We start from the raw sequence: 16016 nt of genomic DNA, 5'->3' as shown, positions 1-16016 counted from the left end.
CCCATAAAGGCACTTAACAAGATTTCCTATTTTATGTTACAACGATTACTATTTATGAATTAGTTTTACAATTTTAATGGAATGGAGTTGAAGTAGTGAACTGTGAATGGGCATTGTGTTATTATAGCGTGTTTATTTAGAGATATTCAGATTTTTAGTTGATCTTTTCATCGCATTCAATTTAAAAAAATGTTTTTCACATTTCTTATTTCTAAATTTGGAGTCTTCGCCTTATCAATTTTTCTATGGTTACAGATTAAGTAGGATGCTCAAAAGTGTCAAAAAATAGCTGCTAAAGCCTAAATACGCGCTATAAGTCGCACTATAAAATGGCTCAGGAATGATGATCGGAAAGTCAATGGCATGCTCTATAAAAATGCGTTCACTCGTAAACAAAACAATTTAGTGTGATAGCAAGATTTTGCCCATTTTGATAATGATTTTATCCTTCAACAAGCGGTCCAGCAACAAAAATCCGTCAACAATTTCATTGAAAAGCTGGAGAGATTCCTCTTTGAAAAACATTACCTAATTTTAGTTGCTGAGTAGAAAAAAAAGCGCGCAAAAGATTAAGCCTTGCTTTGTGTGGTTGAATTCAATGTATTCCGTTGCTTGTTACCAAAACATTATTTTTGTAAATCGGATTTTGTGTTTTTACAAATCTTTTACAAATCTATCCAAATCTTATGTACAGTTTACTTGACTTAAACAGTTCGTTAAATGCATTAGTGTCTGACATTAAAGTGCGCTATCTATCTGCCTCACCTGTCTTGCGATAGAGGTCCTCCTCCTCTTTGGAGCAGTGTATGTACTTGCATATCTTCCTTTTGCACACACTGTTCAGGTAGTCATGGCAAAAAGTGTATCCCCCTTTGGGCACAATTGCAGTGGGTGCAGCTACACTGTTGCATGTGCCTGCACTGGCCGCAGCTGCTGCTGCAACTGCTGCTGATGCTGCGACTTGCATATGGGGTGCGGATGCTGTGGCAACTGAGAGGGGGTTGGAGGGGGCGGCTGCTGCGACGGCGTCAACTACTCCATTGCACAAGCCTACAAATTGTAAACGCTGCCAACTTACTTCGATTTTGGAGAAAAACCACCAAAGTTTATTTCCGTAGGGGTTTCTTTTCTAGACCAACTCCCTGTTGGTACTTAAATGCCGGACCGAACTGCAAGTGTGTATTACTACTTAAAGCGTCTATTTGCTGGTATTATCTCAGTCATTTAGAGCTATAAAAATGTCACTTTTTAAGCATAGCTTTCCAAATGTCTGCCTTTTCCAAGAGTTGCATTTAGACTGCTAAGATAAAAAATGATCAAAGATTTGAATCAGTACTGATACAAGAGTTGCAACTAGACGTGCCACGTACAGATAGAAACTTGCAGTTCGGCCCGGAATAACACACGCCTCTTTGAGCAAGCTTGCACAGATTACCTAAAATTATCTTTGCCTATTTTTGTTCGATGTGCTTCTGTTTTTTGTGGAAATCCATATCATTCATCGTTAATATACAACGCGTAAATGGTTTGTCCTTCATCACTTCGTAGCTTCAGAAACACTAGCCAGTATAATTTTATATGAGAAGACGCTGAAAACTTCATTTTAATTTGCTATGAAAAATATTCAATTAGTATTGTTATCTTGGGAATTTTGTCAACTCTGATCATCGTACCTGGTAGTACAAACGGCTGTCCCGCGCCCAGAGGTGTGCCAACTTGAGCACCCACAGGACTACATCCGTATGACGTCATTCTGTTCACACCCACACCCACTCCGCCTGCACCAGTCTGCAGGGGCACACCTGGGCTCATCAAAGGGTTCATGCTCAGCATTTGTGATAGGGTTTCTGAGGAGTTGTATTCTGAGATCAAATTGGATGAGGATAATTTAGAAAATTCTAGAATGTTTGCGTGGCAAGAATGTAATGAGGTTTCCTCTAAAGGAATTTGGTGTTTGAATCTACAGCGTGATCCACGAAAACAAGTTCCTCGAGTAAAGTCGCGACAGATTTCTAAACTAACTTGTTTATCTTCAAAGTTATTGGACGTTTGCAAATGACTGCAAAAAGTTTTGTTAACGTTACAGCTTTTTTGAGACCCGTAGTAGGTAAGCTCGTCTCTGATTGGTTGATCTGAATGGTCTTCTGCTGCGTGCAAGGTTTGATTTGATGACGTAACCAAGTCAGTATGTTCGGATTCGAGCGAAGACGTGGGCGTTTCAGAAAAAGGGCTCAAGTTTTCAAGTGATTTGGATAACTTGAAATTGTTGAGAGAGGGAATTCGGGAGTCACTTGATACCTAAACATTAAACTCAAATCGGTAAGAACAATTCCTGATTTCTAAAATAATTTCAGCAGCTTCAGAGAAAATTGGTTAATAAGACTTAATTATAAACAAAGAAGTTCGAGGTTTGCGTCACAAATTTAAGTCAATTCTGCATAAATTAGACTAAGTTTTCACAAATTAAGTAACCTGTGAAGCAACATTTATTGATCTTTAAAAACTAAATAAGGAAAGAAGCCAAGCTCTACATTTATCAATCAACAATCTAGTCGCCGAAGTTAAAAATGAAATCCATAGACAATCAAACTTTAAAAAAAAACTTTTGATTTTCTTGAAAATTTGAGAAAAGAGAGATTTTGTTGCATCAAGGCAGAATAAGATGGTTTGCAACAAAAAATGTACAAGCGGTATGAATGATAGTTAATTGGTTAATGACTCTGGCTAATTGGACTCAGCAGCTGAGGCAGATAGTGGCACTTCCTTCCCCGGCAGTGATAATCTTTCTTCCACAAAGACACCACAACATGACACAAATTACTCTACACTTCCGCCCCCTCCATCTTCGATCCATTCTACTAACCGTCATCCACTCAACCCCATCCCCCCCCCCCTCCCCTCTTACAACCCACTTCAAAACAGTTCCTCGGAAATCTTTCAGAAATTCTGAAAACAATTTTCCGTTCACTTATATTTTTCTTTCTGCATCGTTTTTCTTATTGTTCTTTTTATTTATGACGAAAATTTCGACAATTTTCCAGCTCAAGAAAAAAATGGTTCTAAACTTCCATATTTTTGTAGAGTCCGATGCTTTCACGGAGAAACCAAGTTGCTGTCATGCAACTATCAGAATTACTCCACATCAAACTTTTGACACGCATACCATAAACTTACCCTAAACTATGATCAGGCAATTAAGTGTTTCTAATCTTCCTTTTATCACTTATTCTGAAAATGTAATTAGGTGCCTCGCTAAAATTAACCACCGAATGCCAAAGTTCTGTTGACCAATCATTGTTGTCTGACTGCTACAGCAGAAGGCCTTTCAAACTTTCAAAACACCCCGTAGAAACATAGCCCGAGGAATACTTTTAAAAAAGCAGACGATATTTAGTTGAACCCAAAATGTCTTTCAAAAACTAGAAAAACAAAATGCGCAGAAAAGTCCAGAAATTAGTACAGAATTTTTCAAAATTTGTTCAATTTTCTTCAACATAAACCACTGGAAATTAAAAGCAGTCAAATGAAAAAGTCATCAAGAGAGCAAAGCAAACTGAATTCAAAAAAACAATCTCACAATAAGAAACAAAATCAGCATGGATACAAAAGCTGCAAAAAAGGGTCCAAAGGGAAATAGATTTTAAAAAAATAAATCAAAGTTGCATCTAAAAGTCAGTGCTTTCAATGGTCGAAAACGTTTCCAAATGTACAATTAGGGGTTAATAAAGTTGATAAAAACCATTTTGGCTGAAAAAACGGGGCATTGTACTGTGACGTAAAGTGAAAAATAAGAATAAACAATTGAAAATTTGGTTTACTCCAAGAAGTTAGTGAAGGAGTGCAAGGCAATTTTTCATCCTAAATACTATCTTCAATGGAAGCTTGCTCAGATCCCTGAATCATAACGTCCCACAAGACCTATTAAACATACTTTGTCTTGAGAAAAGTACTTTTTCTGACTCACGATTAAAAGAACCTAATCTATCGTTTTTCGTCTCCCGGTATCCTGTAACGGTGCAAAATCTGATATTGAACCATAATGTAAAAATATCCATTTTACAGAAATCAGTTCAAAGTTAAAAAAAACTACAGGAACAAGAACAAAAAGATCAATCAAATACAGAGTGCAGCGAGAGAACTATAGACTCAACCATAACTTGTAATATATATTTCAAGAACATTCTGTGGGGAGAAAAACCGCTAAGGGTTTACATCTTTAGCAAACTTATATCATAAGCGGAATTACTTGATAAAGAACATAAATCAAATGGCTAACACCGATGACTACTTTCCTGACTGTAAGCAACTGCAACTCATCCTCTTTTCTGAATTTCGATTACTGTTGAGGTATGGAAATTTTTCTATTTCTCACGCAATATCTGAGCTAATTAATCACTTTAATGTTGCCCATAAGTGATAGTTTCTGATGAAACTCTAGAATTAGAGCAAAATGTCACTTTATGTGCCTGTATTTTATTAAATTATGTATTAATATTAACTCTAATGCTATGTCGTCATGTTTAAGCTCCCAATCTTTGAATTTCTAAGGCTCCTTAACCATGCAGCCTAACGTAGTGCATGCTTTTTGAGACGCGCTATGTCACTGTTTGGCATAGCGTTATCTGCATATGTCTTAGCGCTCCTTAGACATGCAACATAGCTCTGCCAAGATAATGCTTGTACCTAGGGTAAAAGATTCGCATATTTCGCATCGTTAGCGTAAGAAGTAAGACCTTGGGCTGTTGAAAGAGGGTCATGGGTTAAAACCCCTAGTTGGTGAGAAAGCGAGAGCTTAATTTATTCTAATCATCCATTCGTTTAAATGATTTTCTTTTGATGTTTTGCTAGTTTTATTTAAACTCGGCTCAGTATGAGTGTCTTTAAATTAGTTCAAAAGCTCACTGTTGTCTATTAGAAACGTTCTCAAAGGACATGCAGTACCTTTTAGGGCATATCTTCTTGACGATCGAAGAGTGATCTTTTTAAACTTGCAAGTGAAAATACCTAGAAAATTAACAGCTCTGCTATCACAGTTTCATACATCACTTCCCAACATTTGTTAGGTGATAAGGCAATTTTAATCTTCCAGACGAAAATTAAAAAACTTAAGAGGTCAACACAAAACTTTTTTCTAGTTTTCTGCTCGAACATACTTTGTAACATTCTTATCATCCAATGAGAAATATCAACTCCACTTTATTCTGATTATCTGAATGTTTTTACGTCAAAATCTAAATAATTGTTATTATATTGTTGTTTTGAGTTAGCAGGTACTCTCCAGTTAATGTATTCTAGGTAAATTGCACGCATCATTTTTTGCAGGTAATTCTGCAGGTATGGTTACCTGAAATTTTTCTTGCATGCATGCGTTTTAGGTTAATTTACGTTGGCACTTTTTAGAGTGTGAAAGGAATTCTAAAAGAATATGTCGTTGAATAAAAAAATGCTAAAAAAACACTTCTGACTTTCGGAGAAATGTTTGCCTTTTTACTGTAAAACTCATGAACAAAATTACTCGAAGTCGATGGCAGCACGATAAAGCACAAATTGTTTAAACCCGAATTTAGTTGATTGGATCCTGAACAACTAGGCCGCTCAAACGTCCTTATCTGAATTCTCAAAATGGTGTTTTTTTCTGACCATCAAATGCATTGAGAAAAGTTTTTTGCAACATTTTAGACCACTTGAAGCTCTTGGTTTTCTCACTGAACTGATTTAAATAACAAATTGTGTTACAAAGAAAAAAACCTGCAAATCAATTTTTTTGAAAGAATCTCAAGTTAATAACGTCTTAGAATCATCTTCAGTCACTTTCCAAATGTTATGGAAAAAATAGAAGTTCTAAAAGTTAAAATAAGAAATGAATTTGAGGCGGACAGTTTATTTAAAAATAATTTTTTCATGTTATATAACCTATAAAGATTACGATGACACGGGTGCAAGTGATTTAAGAAACGGAGAAACAGAGAAGAAAATATTAACACTGTTTGTCTCCTACAAAACCATCAGCTACATTGTCGCGGATCAGCTACATCTGAGAAATATTTTCAACAATCTTATTGTTAGCGTGGACTATTGAATTGAAAAAAATTGCTTTGAATATCTATTCATCCGAAGTTCAAAATTTTCAGAACATGCGCCCGATTTCCATAGTTTTTGTTTAAAATTTTGGTTATTTTTGTTCAGCTTTTGTCATTTTTTTCAAATTTTGTTGCAACAGTTAATTGCACTGTTATATTTTTTCAAGTTAAAAGAACGGAGGACAGCTGAACTGTTTGATCCGACGCTTCTGGCTGAAATTATGGGATAAAATTTAAAAAAATTCATTTTGTCAAAAAAAATACAAAACAAAGCACGTTATATGCTTCTTCAGCAAAATTTGTCCAAACGTGCCGGGAATACACACCTAAAAATTGCTGACACAATCATAATCGCTATTTTTAATTCAACCTCTCAAGAAAATGCTCTGCAAATGACTTTTTTCTACGTTTGCAAACTTAAAACAACATTCATCCAAAAATAATCAATTCTTCCTGTAAGAACAAAACTTTCATCCAAACTACTTACGACGATTTTATTTGGAAAAATTGCGTGTTTTAATAGACATAGCAAAGGGTCTCGTCGCGGATTTTTACGATCAAAGGAATCGGATTGTTTTGGGGCGCTGTCTGTTTTAAAATCCTTCTGCTTATGTTTGTTTTATGCCAGTTACAGACAAGTCAGGTTTCACGTAAAATATCAAATAATGGTTTCATTTATGTTGAAATGGGATCAATAGAAAAAAAAGTATATTGCTTCAAGGAAAAGTCTAATGGTTCTTATCCCTCCGACAAAGTGTTTTCGTAAATTTTAACTGAAAATTTGAGTTTTGCCTGCATTTGTCGCTTTCTTTTTGGTTCATATCATTTAGTCACAAAAAAGGTCCAATCAGCTAATTAAAGAAGGATTAGTGAAGGTGTTTTAGTCATTCGATAGATACTAATGACGAATCTAACTTCAAATATGCTTGTTTTTGCCTTTTCAATTTTCCATCTGTCAACATATATCTTATTTTTATTATTGACAGGTCCCAAAATTTTTCGAGGGAAGCAAAAATTCTTCTGTTGAACAGTTTTTGTTTTGTCGAACGGTTATATGACTTTGATACTGCAAATGATTTTTGTGATGTTGATTTTTTGCTATTATTTGAAGTTAGTTTTTGTTACCTCTTGTTGCCTTATGGTATCAATGAAAGAGCCGTGGGCATTGAAAGGATGTTCAATTGAATATACATAATGTTGTCAACTAAAAGCGAACGGTTTCAATTAATCAAGCACTTTCTCCTGAGTCAAAACTTAAATTTCGATTTAGGCTGTGTTTGATGTTCTTGTTAATTTTGCACAACATGTTCGTAATTAAGAATGGTTTCCAAAGCATTCTATTGAGGTATAATTAATAATAATTGAATTTTCAGTTGATAGCTGAATTTTTCAAGTACTTTGATGTTACGTATTTTTTTTTAAAAATGACAACGTAAAATCTAACTTTGCCCGTTGTTGTTCTCCTTTTTTGTCAATTTGTAACATAATCTCACTCATAACAGGTCTTGTCAACTGTTATGTAAAACAAACGTTTACTGTTACTGGTTTTGAGTCATTGCCCATCCTTCTATGTCTTTGACACTATGAGATTTCTTTAAAAAATCAGGATTTTTTTATTCTGCTTAACTTTTTAGTACTTCTCTGAATGCACACTAGATTCCTAATTGAACGTATATATCCTTTTTTTCAGCCGATAGCTAATGGTTGTAATGTCTTTAACATGGTTTTGTGCTCTAAAAAGAGATTTGTGTATTTTTGAGTCTCAGCAGTATTTATTGTTAATTTTCAGTCACTTGACTTTGTCCCACTAAAGACAGACCCTATTGGCTTCCTATTGAATTTTACTTGAATCTTTTTGGTTCTGTTGTTAGTTAAAAATTTACCGTTGCTATGAGTTTTGAAGAAAATTGGCTTCAAAAGGCGAAAAAATAATTCTTTTTCGCCTTTTGCCTACTTGTTACTTAGTCTAATGAACTGCTGGCCCTATTTTGTTGGCAGTGAAGCGCAAGTTAATTAATTAAGGTTTTATCTTATGCTATATTTGATATTTTATATCTCCTATTATGTTTTCTATTTTAAAAAGTATTGTGCTCTGCCTGTAATCAATTTATTTTATTTTGTCATTTCTCTTGTCTCGTAGTTTCATAAATGACAGGTCTCATCTGTCTTCTAAAAGCGATTTTTTATTATTTAGAGTTTATAACAATTGTTTTATTCATGCGCCAGTTGTTTTTGAACAGTGTGTGATTTTTTGAAAATTTCTTATCTCTCCCTCGTTTGTTAGATTATTTAGTCAAAATGTGGTTACTCGGCGTCGCAACATTGCATTACCGAGCACCCTTGCAATGTTTTTTTTAACCGCTGTCCTCTAATTCAATCACAAAACCTTAGTCCTGTTTCTCTCAAAATGAGCGAAATTGGAAAAAGTCCAGTGGTTGAAACGGTAGCAATTCACCGACAAGGGCAACGCCTAACTTTCGTTTGCGGAACTTAAAAAGGCAAAGTCTGTGCTGTTTTTGCTAAGTGTTTATGCTTTGGCCTCATCTTTGTGTTTTGGTGTAGTGTTTTGTTATAAATTGCTAAAAATTGGGAGCTCAAAAACATGTAACAATAGTTTAAACAGTGGAAATCGAAAAATGATCTGACGTATGTTAATAAATAACGGAGAAAATAAGAGTTGTAACTAAATTGACAGTCAAAAGCAATGTGAAGTGTCAAAACTGTCAGCTTTGAAGTCAATAAGATCGCAAAGAAGAAAGCTCAATTTATCACATAATCAGAAATAATTGTTCATTTTCTTGGATTTGGGTATTTCAGCGGTTAATCATTTAGGACAACGACATGCAAAAAGTTTGATTTATTTTCAGAACAAATTGTATCATTTCGAATAAAGTAATTTTTCTGGTATTAAATAAAAAAATGTAGAGCCCAGTGTAATATCAGCCTTTAAGGTAGGAGTATCAAGAATTGAAAATCTAATATTTGAAATTTATGTCGGAAAGGTGAACTATTTTTTTATTTTGGCGGGAATATTGTTGAAAAATAAATAAAAGAGAAGAGTGTACTGAGAAGAGATATTGGGAAAGGGCTAAATAAGAGAGGATATGGATTGATAGATTGCAAGAGAGACAGAAAAACGGAGCTAAGGAGGATAGGTAGATTGGGGGGTTGAAAGTGTCCCTAATGTAATACTTGTTCACTACTAATCTGAAATCGATGAGAGGGATAAATGTTTATAAAAGAACAAAGCACAACACACCACACAGCCCAAATTCCCAACAGCATTACCCTAATCCACACCATATAACATTTCGACCACCGACTATAGCCCCACTTTGAACCAACAACTAACTTCATCTAGGAATCCTCAAGTGCAAAAACGACCCCCCCCCCCAAAAAAAATGGAAACCGCTTCTAACCTTTTAAAAAGCACCTGTCGAGCGCTATTTGGTTGTATATAAAACTTTTTATACTTTTTGTAATATTTCGGCTATGTTGCCCAGTTCAATCTTTTATCTCTTAATGAATTGAGTCGTTTTTGCTTTTTGATATCATTTCCTCCATTTCTGCTTTATTTGCTGTTTTTGTTGTTTGTTGTTTTCTGTTTGTTGTTGTTCCTTGAACCCGTCAAAAAAATAAAGCAAAGATTACTTTTGAGAGTAATACATGTCACTTTTATCTCGTGTCAGCTCAGTTAGCTAATGCCTTTTATCTCAGGATTATTAAATCATATTTCAACACCAATTACGTGAATTATGGCAGGTTTATACCTCAAAATGAATAGATAACAAGCTTTTGTAATGAACAAGAATATAACGGTCATCAAAATACCATACGAATATGTATGCTCTTGCATAAAAAAAAACTCCCTAAAATTAACCGGATTTCCGTTTTAAAAAATATGGTGTGATGAAAATACGAACGCAGCCTCTATGCATAACTCGCAATTGATTCATTTTTATCGATCTCTGACCCAACAAGTATTGTCAATATCTATGGAATTGGGTACTGTAGTAAATTTGAAATGACATCTACGTTCTGATTGATTTTTGTATAAAAATGCTCAAAAATTCGAGAAAATCGCAAGTTGTTCGTATTAAACTACAATTTTGGGGTTTTTTAGAAGACAATTTTCAATCTTAATCTTCTCTGCAAATTCAAAGCAAGACATCCATATGTATCAACAACGGAGTAGTCCAGTCATAATTTTCTGACAACAAAATTTAACTAGATGCCCCACCCTTTAAAAATGGGGCCCAGTCATATGATTTCAGACATATAATTCCGCACCATCTTATTTAAAACTTCATAATGAAGCGCATGTACACTGGTGGTTACATGACACTATGCCCATTCATTTTCTTAAAATTAGATTTCACTGTTAGCACAACCTCGGCATACGCAATTCATTATAGCTACAATAACAAAAAACTGAATTTTTGTATACTTTAGAAAAATAAAAGCAGAGAATTTGATGGTACATTGAAAAGGGAAGCGTACAAGATGCATACTGTGAAAGTTTTTCAATTAAAATCTTTACTACCAATTGAACTCACCTTACTGAATGTTTTCATATGAAGGGCAGCTCGTTCATCAAACTCAGTTTTATCAAGTTCCACAGAAACTACTTTGTTTCTTAACGAAATCTTGAAAGTATTTGATTTTGCAAATTTTAATATCGCCTTCTTTTTTCCAAAATTGTTTTTTTTACATTGTGTTTATTGAAGAAACTATAATTTAGCGGTGTAAGAAAAGAAACCAATAGAAATTTGATATAGAAGTCTATTTCAAAATGATCTTCCGAAACTTTCTCGGAAGCAAATTACTGCTAAAAAACTACCCTATCTCCTCTCCTCCCGTTTTACCAATATTGACAATCCAGTTTTTCGGATTTCTTTGAAACTTATTTTTTAGCGTCAATTTCAAATTGCATAAGAAAACCTGTTTGTCTAACGGTTTCAATATTCCAAGGTAAACTTTTAGTACATATGAATTCTCCAGTTCACGCCTTTTTTCAATCCACCTTTCTCACTTTTAAAGCGAAAAAAGAGCAGCCACAATTGATTGAGTTTTGAGATTTATCAACCCGTCAGTAGAGACACCAAAGAGTTATACTGAGCTACACATCTTGGTGTTTTTTTTGTTTTTGAAACTCACAGCCGCTGGTTATGTTATTGGCTAACAAAAAAAAGAAAGCCTGATATTTTGACTAATAGCAAAAAAATTTGTCTCACTTCTTCATAAGCCATATTGGCAAGGTTTCAACGGATATAAGAGCCATTAAAAACTATTTATTCTTTTATATATTCGATGTTTTTTGGGTTATTTTTATATCGAACCAGTCAAACATACATCTGAAGTTTTATAGGCAGCTTTCCTTGGTTGTCGCCTTTTTGGCCTTCACAGTGCAAAGATTCGACTTTTTGAAGAATTTAGAGTCTTCTGAGGTAATCTGTTGTCGCTGACTCTTGTGGTCAGTAACACTTGATAATCATTACCAAATTTCTTTCAAATACTCTAATAGACTGGAAAAAAGAGCAGGAAATGTGTATGTTACAAATATGCAAAATTCAGATGTTTCTAGCATTAAGAATTATTTAAAATTTTGTTGTTGTTTTCCAAATTTGATATGAAGTTTTGTTTGTTTCTGAAGAGTAGAGGTGGATAATTTAAAATTTAGGTTTATATGAAAAACAAAATTTTAACTCTTAGAGAACCTCCAAAACCGCAGGCAATTTAGGTCGCATTTTTAACTGCTATCCCAATAAAATCTGGTGAAAGAAGCTGGAAAACTATATATTTATGGATTGCTATTCCATTGAAAAAAACTATTTCAGAAATTTTGGACAGTTCGACAATAACTGTTTACAATCAATTCACCTTTATATTGATTATCATAATAGAAGAACAGATTCTAAAATTCTCGGGTACCATTTGGCGTTGATGGCCAAAATTCAATAAGCGCTGATTCTGATAAGTTAGCAAGTTTTTTTCCTTGTAGCATAACTGTTGACGTAATTTTTCTTCACTAAACAATAGTTGGTAGTCAAATCCTTGAAGCTAATAATTACGAACTAAAGTTTTTTTTGAGATTGAAATTTGAAACGTTTATCCTAGCCATAATCACTTCACTTGTGTGGGTGATTGAGTGCGCATTTGTGTGTTTGTGTCAGTATGTGCGAGTGCGTGAGTGTGTATGAACCTTTTGCATTCAACATTCAATAATTTTATTTTGCATTCAATGATCATTTATTGACCTAATTATTAAACCTGACTATTTTCCTACACTTATTCAAGAAGAAATATATCAATCAAGTGTTGCTTTTTGCCATCCTTGGAGAAAAACTAGTTCCTTCTTCAAATTTCGCTAGAGACTATTCTAAATACAGTTAGCAGTTTTTTCGAGCAAATTTCGACCAAATGTGTATCTTTCACTGGCACGAAAAACACAAATGGAAGTTGATCTCGAAGAGCTATAATAATTTTTTCAGAAATGAAGTGTTTCTGAACTTCTTTCACATATAAGTTTGAAAAACTATTAAAAAGTTTTTAACAAAAAACTATTAACAGAAATGGAGTCTTTCAAAACATGTTGCTTTTATGCATGTATATATACATTTTTGGATTATTTAGTATGCAATATATGGTTCTATTGACTTTCATAATCTGTCACTGCCTCACTATCTTTATTTAAAAAATGCACAACATCCATTGGTCGGAGAGGTGATTGGAGGATCCGACTTACGCCTGATAGTTTCTAATAATTTATCTAACTAATATTACTATAAAACTTAAAAAAAATTACAGAATCCTTGTTTCAATGAAAAAAAATGAAGCATAATGTAAGCATACATTTAAGTTTTTATTTTTTAAAAACTGTTGGGTATCATCGACTTTTCTTTAAATCGGCTTTTTTAAGAAACTTTGGTGAAGTGAGCTGCTATGTTTTTTAACGAAAAATATTTCAAGAAGGCTCAATTACAAGATAAAAACAAAATTAAATTGGGTGTCGAAAATGAAATAGTATTACGTCTAATTCAGTTATCGAAATGAATATACTTTCTGATAATATAAAATTGTGCATTTTTTGAAGATCATCGAGGACTGGTTAGTTAGGTGTCTTTTTGATATACATCGATTGATAATTGCAAAGTCTTGCAAAAGTTTGGAAGCCACTGGCCGATCAGTGCAACTTCAAAGAAATCAGAATCGCGTGGACTAATAATGTTAATTTCATCAAAGTCAAAACCGTCGATGATTAATGAGAACTTCACTGAAACCTTAGACATCATCCATGATCAGTAAATTTTCACAGAAGAAGTTTTCATTTAGTTGAAAAATTGTACGTTTTATTTTGCTATTGCAGATGAAAAATCCGTTATATTCTAAAAATTAGCAGCTGAATATTATACGTCACGGTGGCAGCGAGTTTCAATGTCCGGATCATTAACAACAGATCGATGAATCGGGTACACGTGGCACATGTTTGGACGGGAAAAATAGTATTGAATTACCAATAATGGAAAGATGGCATACAACAGGAGAGTTTTATTTTTAAGTTGAATTTAGTTTCTAACCTACAGAAAATTTCATGTTGTGGTCCACTCATAAAAATTGCAATTTCATGTTTTTAAACGAATTTTTTATGCAGACCTAAAATGCTCGCACAGTATGATTCATCAATGAGTTTCAATTAAATTATCATGATTCATGAGTTAAAATCGATTTTATTGGACCGCCAACCTAAGATATTTCATAGCTCGAAGACATTATCAGGGCAGACAACTAACTCTATTCGATGTTTTTTTTTCAGTTCAAAAATTCTTTTCCAATTTATCAAACAGCTTGTTTTTCTTAATATTGTTTTCAGTTTCCCGAGTTGAGTTTTGCTTCAACTTAAGCACATTTTTGCACTTAAAAATTGATTTCAACAACAAACATCGCCTTACGGAAGCTTTGGAAAACCTTCTTTTGTGGTGTCTTATATACCGCATCCTAAGTCTTAGATATCAAATAAAGGTCATATTGCATAATAAACTCCTTATTCATTACCATATGAAGCATAAAGGGATACATTATCAATTGTTGTAAAAAAACGTGCAAACGCTGTAGACTTGGTCTAGACATGATAATCATCCTTATATCCTTTCCTCTCTTTGACACCATATCCAAGTCATGCACAAAATTTTGCCCCTTCCTCCGGTTAACAATATATAGTCTCAATTAGAAAAGAACCCCCCCCCCCCCCCCAACCGGATTTAGAACAAAAAGTTTTCAGTATTGAGCACAACTGCAATGTAATAAAACTTACCTGTATCATAATTTACAGTCAACTACGGTTATAATTAAGTAATGAGTTTAGGTATCGTAATTGATTAAACAAGTGGGAAATATATTATCACCTAGTTATTAACAGACAATTTATCAGAACAGTTTTATAGAACTCTCAAACTAGTGAACACTAAATAAAAGAACTCGCTTCGTAAACATGGTATTACGCTGTTCTCACAACAATTTCTTGTTTATTCCTCCTGACCGGTCAAGAAATGGTCGCACAATAAAAGAACAAAAGACATTAGCAGTTGGAATGGCTCTACACTTTATGATCGGGGACATATTAAAATACTACTGACTTATTCACATGAAAAAGTACAATCACAAATTGTGAACAAAACAAATGTGAAGAATGAGAACAAGACCAAACAGTCGTCTATTTTATTGTCTTACCTGGTTAAATGGCGGATTAGTGCAAATAAGACTCTAGCAGCCAGTAATGGTTAATGGTTGGTTAGTGCTATTAACTAAACCGTGCTGTGAACGGGGTTCTCTGATGTTGAGCGGAGTGAACAATTAAAATGGCGATCAATTTTACAGCTCAAAGAAATTCAGAGACAAGTTCAAACGAAAAACGACCGAAAGCAAGTCTGGTTACCGTTAGTTATAAGAAAGAAATGTACTGCAATTTTATTATCATTAGATTGTGGCGTATAAGCTAGGTGCACCTTTTTTCAGGGAGCGTCGTGATTGAGATAACATTTATTATCGACAAAATTTAGGAAGGTATCCTTTAAGGAGATCATTGTCAATTTGTTGATATGCTCGCTTGTCTGTAGAGAACAATAATAATAAACATTTAAGTAAAATGGTCGCCCCCTTTTTTCTGTAAAATATGTCGTTGAATTTGATGTGAAAAATAGCCGACACGGCAATTAATTCGCTTCACAAGGTATAAACAATTGACTTTGATTTATATAATTTGGCTTTGAAAACTAGTGAAGCGTGTTGTCAGATAAAAACTGATTAATTTTGTGCTATAAAACGCTCACACGGAGTAACTAAACGACATAGCACAGCATTCATCCCTCAAAATTCTCTCTTTTTCTATTTCTTTTTCTTTTCTTTTCCTTCGTCTTTTCATATCTCGATAATATAAATTTTCAATGCTTGTGAATAGAATTGAACACCTGAACGGAGCGACTGAAAACTGAAAAATAGTCCTTTTGTTGCCATTTTTCTACAATTTTTCACCAAATATGTTTTTGTTACTCTCCGCTCTAATATAATATGTATCTTAAGCACAGCAGTTGAGCTGTGCTGTAAGCTATTATGATTATCATTATATCGGACACAGGCTATCATCGCTAATAAGGGTATTGAGAATATTCCACCTTGTATTATCATACCAGTATTCTTCTTCCACTGCTTTTGTCAATATCTTGTGCTGCTATAGCAGTATTAGTGGGTGGTGGTGATGGCGGTAGTGGTTGTGTTTGCGGCGGAATCTGCCGAGATAGGGGGAATCTTCCCCTAATTGCGTGCAAGTGTACATCTTGTATATGCTTTGATATCTCCTGCACTTCTAAAGCGCCTTTTAAATAACAATATCATCTTCATCATCTTCACCGCGTCTTTAATACAATCATCATTATTATTATA

General features: G+C 34.0%; 1 protein-coding gene across 1 annotated transcript in view; it reads right to left on the bottom strand.

The window, feature by feature from the left end:
- LOC142357901 (uncharacterized) overlaps window positions 1–14623 on the bottom strand; it is a 19364-nt gene extending 4741 nt beyond the window's left edge. The window contains exons 1-3 of the mRNA XM_075409391.1: window positions 14392–14623; window positions 1674–2298; window positions 766–1050 (exon numbers count right to left, since the gene is read on the bottom strand). Of these exons, the coding sequence (XP_075265506.1) occupies window positions 766–1050; window positions 1674–2298; window positions 14392–14400 (919 nt within the window). The 5' untranslated portion in view covers window positions 14401–14623. The remainder of the gene's footprint in view (window positions 1–765; window positions 1051–1673; window positions 2299–14391) is intronic.
- Between the last annotated feature and the right edge of the window lie 1393 nt (window positions 14624–16016).

The sequence above is a fragment of the Convolutriloba macropyga genome, unplaced genomic scaffold (genome assembly GCF_964194025.1).
Source record: "Convolutriloba macropyga unplaced genomic scaffold, txConMacr16.3 SCAFFOLD_2382, whole genome shotgun sequence".
NCBI classification, from domain to species: Eukaryota; Metazoa; Xenacoelomorpha; order Acoela; family Convolutidae; genus Convolutriloba; species Convolutriloba macropyga.
Note: the sequence above shows the minus strand (reverse complement) of the source record. Positions and strands in the feature narration are given on the sequence as shown.